At 37.2% G+C, this 5,750-nt stretch overlaps 1 protein-coding gene across 1 annotated transcript; it reads left to right on the forward strand.

Annotated features, from left to right (window-relative positions):
* The first annotated feature begins 268 nt into the window (after positions 1-268).
* LOC105618669 (probable G-protein coupled receptor No18) lies at positions 269-3,729 on the forward strand. Its single transcript, XM_012200197.1, has 2 exons — positions 269-688; positions 3,064-3,729. Exons 1-2 carry the CDS (start codon positions 269-271, stop codon positions 3,727-3,729), a joined length of 1,086 nt encoding a protein of 361 aa, XP_012055587.1.
* The last annotated feature ends 2,021 nt before the right edge of the window (positions 3,730-5,750 follow it).

The following is a 5,750-nucleotide window of genomic DNA, read 5'->3' on the forward strand; positions in this document are numbered from 1 at the left end:
TTCGTTAAATGTTGACTGATATATAAAGCGATAATGAAGTACATCTAATCTTGAAATATATTTAATCTTGAAATATATTTACACAACAAGAATGTAAAAGTGGATAGAGTTAAGTAATTATTCGCGCGTAACTATTTTTCTTTTGTCTGTACTAAATGTTATATGTGTATTAAAGAGGGCTATATTTAAAAGAAATTTTTTTGATTGGAAAAAGTTAGAAATAGAAAAATTAGTATTAACATTAAAATTAATATCAAGTTGTCACAAAATGCAAATTGAAATGAAGAAAGAATCCTTTTCTTTGTTTCAGCTATCGGAGGACATCGGGTATGTCCTTTACTCTGCTCTGGGCAGCTTTTACATCCCATCCTGTATCATGGTCTTTGTGTACATACGTATATACTTCGCTGCCAAGGCTCGCGCGCGTCGCGGCATCCGGAAGCAGCCCCGTCCACGTGTCGTACCGCCGGAATCGCCTGACATCAGGCAGACCAGTTTCACTCAGAGCACACCGGCCACCGACACTAAGAAGCCTCCAGGATCAGTTATGGAAAATGTTGCCACGATCGAGAACCAGCCAGTCCAGATACCGATTGTCACATGTGACTTTGCTAGTGACGTCAGCACGTCGGAAGCTGATCCTGGCGGAGGCACTAGTATACCAATGGAAGAGAAGGATACGCTGAAGGTAGAATTTCTAATCATTTCAACAATATATTCTGCGATAGATATTTCTGCGACTCGAAATTTGAAATAAAATTATATCAGGAAATATATACACATATTGTACACATGAATTATTATAGTCTATATATTAGACATTAGTTTCATAAAAAAATTTTATGGAAATATTATAAAAATATTGTAGTATTTCGTATCTCGAAATCATTATATTTTGCGCGGTATTTAATTTCGTTTTTCAAATTCCAGAAATTTTTTCATACAACACTTACGAAATGTCTTTGCGATGGGTGCTTCTAAACTTAATCTCTAATAAAATAATTAACTTTAAAATGTATAACTCTTTCTCAATATTATGATTTTGAATTACGATTGATGACTTTAATTTAGTAAGTAGCAATCTTAAATTTAATATCTATTAAACTATGTTACTTTTATTTGTAATATGTAATCACGTAATTAATGTAAGATCTGATAAATATACATTAAAAATACATTATGAAAATATTCGAATTTATTAATTAGAGAATATCTTCCTTATTTTTTTTTTTACGGACATACTAACATCATTCACCATTACTTTCATCACATATCGTCAATATTTCGTATGAACCGTAAAAATAGAACCAGAGTAAATCTTCGGAATCAGATATTTCGTATTGGAATACAGTTCATACAGTTGAATTGGACAAAGATCCCAGCGAAAGAGAGTATAATACAGCAGCAGTATCACTATCGCGGATCAGGATATGCGATCAATCGATCTAAATACGAATGTCTTTTGCAATATTCCATCAGATTATAGTCTTTTATCGCTTTTCGTAAACTATATATCGATATCTTGATAAATTGAAATTTTTATCGAAAATATTCTACCGATGACAATCGTATTGCAAACATTATAAAATTAATACATGATACGCACACGTACGCGCATTCTCTCTCTCTCTCTCTCTCTCTCTCTCTCTCTCTCTCCTCTCTTTGACGACATGGAGATATTCTCTGTCGAGATACATCAGTCAATATTCACATACAGTACATACGTATGTATAAGCGCTTATACGATGATAGGTTAGATTAGGTTAGGTTTATAATTACGCAAAGTTACTAATGCATTAGTAACTTTATCGACACTCTATTGAGTAATATATTATATGGGATAACTCGTATTACGGCAAATGAATATGCACTGCTTCCAATGAAAGACATGAACTGTTTCGCATATCCATTTTGTTTCATTCAATAGTACAGCCTTTAAATTGAAGCATTCCCTTATGTCAATACATTGCGGAAAATAAATCGCTTTTTGTGTTAAACATTAAATCTCGTTGCAAAAGAAGATTGGACTCCATTCGTTTGTCAAGATTATGCAGCGGTGTACACCGAGGAAAATTCGTATGACTGAGCGAAATCGCGTTTGTAATTACGTACGAAAATACAGTTTTATACTGAGACAGGGAGATAATTGCACGGGGATGAATTTCCCGAGATGATTTCGACTGTCGCGCAATTACACGAATTCTCATTCAAACTTGAGCGCAAGAACACGCCTGCCTTTGTTACCTCGAACTTCGTATATAACAGCTGCATGTCAAAGAGTCTCGTGATAATCTTGCCCATTCGTATGAAAATCATACGTCGCATGTACATAAGAATAGACGCACGTAACGTGCAATTTTATCAGATTTCTGAGATTTAAAGAAATTTACATGTAGGACTGAATAACTTTAACAAAGAAAGGAGGTAGGAAATGAATAATTTGCTCTTGATTTCACAATTCAGAATATTACAACACCTATAAAATGTTATAATATTCTATTACGTTTTTTCTATTATCGTATTTTAGTAAATTTCCATATCATTTAAATTAACTTTCATTTCGTATAAAAATTCGTATCAAAATATGATTGTTGAGAAATTTTTGGAATGGGAATTTTTTACTTTCGCGGTGAATTAATTTTCAACATGTTTCACAAATTTACTGCATATTCAAAATCTTATCTCAAAACTAACAGTTTATAATATTGCGTATGTAGAAAGTTGCAAAGAACCTGTTCTGGCAAAGTAATATGCCCACGCAGCGCTGACAGTGCTGATACAGCGACTGTTATATCACATATATATGCACGTGCATAAAATGTGCAGCGATTACTTGATGATTGTCTACTTAAGTTTAATTTTAACACTAGATTTACCTCAAGCGAGAGATAATTTTCTATTCAACTTTCTTAAATAAAAAAAACTTATTTGTACCAGTAATTTAAAATATCAGATTTATACTTGACGATTATAATATATATAAAAAAGAAAGAAATGACTCAAGAAATTGAAATGTTTAATGTTATACTTATATATATAGAGTAACTGCGTATTTTGTCGTAGGTGAGTATACCGATACCGGCGCAGAAAAGTAACCTGAAAGCAACCCTGTCGGTGAACGGGGACGGGCAGACAGGAGGTCAGAATGTGCCGGCATCAGCATCGGCATCGGCATCGGCATCGGCATCGGCGGCGGCGGCGGCGGCAGCGGCAGCGGCGGTGGCGGCGCGATGCCGAGCGCCCAGCATTGGCATCGACGTTGACATGGTGTCCGAGTTTGATCCCTCGTCGTCGGATAGTGGCGTGGTGTCGAGATGCGCGGTGGTAAAACCACTCAAGCTGCGACTGTGCCAGCCGATCTTCGGCCGCAAGCACGTAGGTAAGTCGAAGAGGGAACACGCTGATGTGGGGCGTCACGTGGGCAAGGACGAGCCCGATGGGAAGATGAAGCAACGCGATCCGGAGAGAGAGAAGAGGAGACTGGCAAGAAAGAAGGAAAAGCGCGCCACGATGATACTGGGTTTCATAATGGGCAGCTTTATCGCTTGTTGGTTGCCCTTCTTTGTTCTTTATATCGTCAAGCCACTCTTTCCTGACTTCGAAATACCCTCGCAAGCCTTCGTAATCGCTTTCTGGCTCGGCTACACCAACTCGGCGTTGAATCCCTTCATTTACACAGTCTTCAATAAGGATTTCCGCCGTGCTTTCCGCCGAATATTGTTTAAGTGAGCAATACAATATGTCAGTGTCGACCAAAGAGGACGCTAACGCTAATTATAATTATATCTTCCGTCCTCGGGTATGAGAGAATATTCCGATAGTACTCCGAGGATGTTTTCTCGATCGCATCGCGCAACATCCGATCTGTTTCCTCGAGCTATCCTCGAGAGAAACTTTAATCATAAGAGGAAGGTGAAATTCTACAATGCCGCGAAAACATTTGCGAAAGATGGAATCGGAAATGCGAGGAGTTTACGACAAGACGAGAAGTTTGCGTTTTAGATCGAAAAAAGTTTTCCCGCTGATTTTTTCGGAATACAAAGCGAACACTGAAAACTGCAGAATCGCACGTGTGAAGAATAAGAATCGAGAAAAGATAGCACACGTCTCTGAATTCATATATTTCTTCAGAATTGTTGTTATCTTCCAAAAAATTAACTTTTTTGCGACAGTCAAATCAACGTACAACTTTACCTCTTTACGAAATACGTCGCATTATAAGTCGTATTTTGGATACGCGAGATCTATTAACTGATTAGAAAAGAACTTTTGTTCACAAACGTCAAAACTCAAGAAAATATTTCTTTCTGCGTTATCAAATGATAAAACTAGAGTATGAAAAATCTTATTGAGATATATAGTGTGTTTTCAACGCATTTCAATCACTAGAAAGATTCCATTAAACAAGTCCCTTAACGAGCAGAGAATCGAATTCCACTACCTTTACACAACTCACACAAACTTTGTACATGCTGCATGCGACAGATCAACGAAAAATCCACTATTCGCTTGGCTGGCCAAGGGAATATAATCCGCTACGCGCACGGATTACTTACTCTCGAATCTTATGACATACCTTACAAAGCGAATCGCTCCGAAGACCAAGAGGCAGCATATCGCTCCTTCCTCCATCCCCCGCGCATTTTTTTTTTACTAGCCATTCTTCTTTCACAAAAGAATATAGAGGATAAGAGGCGAAACCCGCAAGCAGGAGAAACATGCTAGCTATGGATGGAGGATATTATTTCCGTGCCTAATCTCATGTCATGTTTATGAAAGGCATGACAATTCAAATTTGAGTACAATTTAAATATGCAGCAAATAACGCAGCATGCACATGTTTGTGTAGATACACTCAGTTTCATCGTGGAAAAATAATTGAACGAGTTGCAAACTTCATAGCACGCTATCTGAGGCCAGCTATCGCTATGAGCAAAGGACGCACAATCGCACAGAATGTAAATTGAGAAGAGTGTTCAATTGTATGCATATTTATACGTGTTGCATGCATGATTGCGATAAAAGGTACGCGATCGAAGGAGGAAGGAATACTCTACGAACACCGTGACTTATCGGTTACGTCAACACCAACCAACGTTGAAGATCATCGGCAGATCTACTGACAAATAAATGAAAACGCGAGACATTATATGATATACGTTTCCTACTAATTAGATTTTCGCGCGTCGTGGGCTCGAGACAGCCCCTTTAAACGTCCGACGTTCCAATCGTGAAATCGATGTTACTTTTAACGGAAGGATTACGCATGTATAGAATTTAATAATTCTGTCACGTACGTGTAGGGTATATGGATGCGTGCTGGTGTGCGTATGTACGTAGTATATTCATGTAGTTTCTTTCGTACGAAAGCAAATATAAGAAACACAAAAGTTCTATTTTACAAACAGGTTCCTCTATTATAGCCTAATTGTACAGCAATAATGATCAATCTTTCGTTCGTTGAAAACGATTAAACGATTAAACGAGATATCGCGAAAGAGTAAATCGGCATAAAAACGATTAATCGCAGGTTGTGTTCTCCATCACGCATTGTCCGTACGTATATGCGAGGTATATACGTATGTATGTACATGCGAACGGCAGTGTATAGCACGCTGTCCAAACTCGATGAATAATCATTTTACATTGCAGGGTCCAAAATTAATCGCAAATCTAGATAAAAATAAAAGAATCATATATACATATATATATATATATATATATATATATATATATATACACACATATAT

The sequence above is a fragment of the Atta cephalotes genome (assembly GCF_000143395.1).
Source record: "Atta cephalotes unplaced genomic scaffold scaffold00017, whole genome shotgun sequence".
NCBI classification, from domain to species: Eukaryota; Metazoa; Arthropoda; class Insecta; order Hymenoptera; family Formicidae; genus Atta; species Atta cephalotes.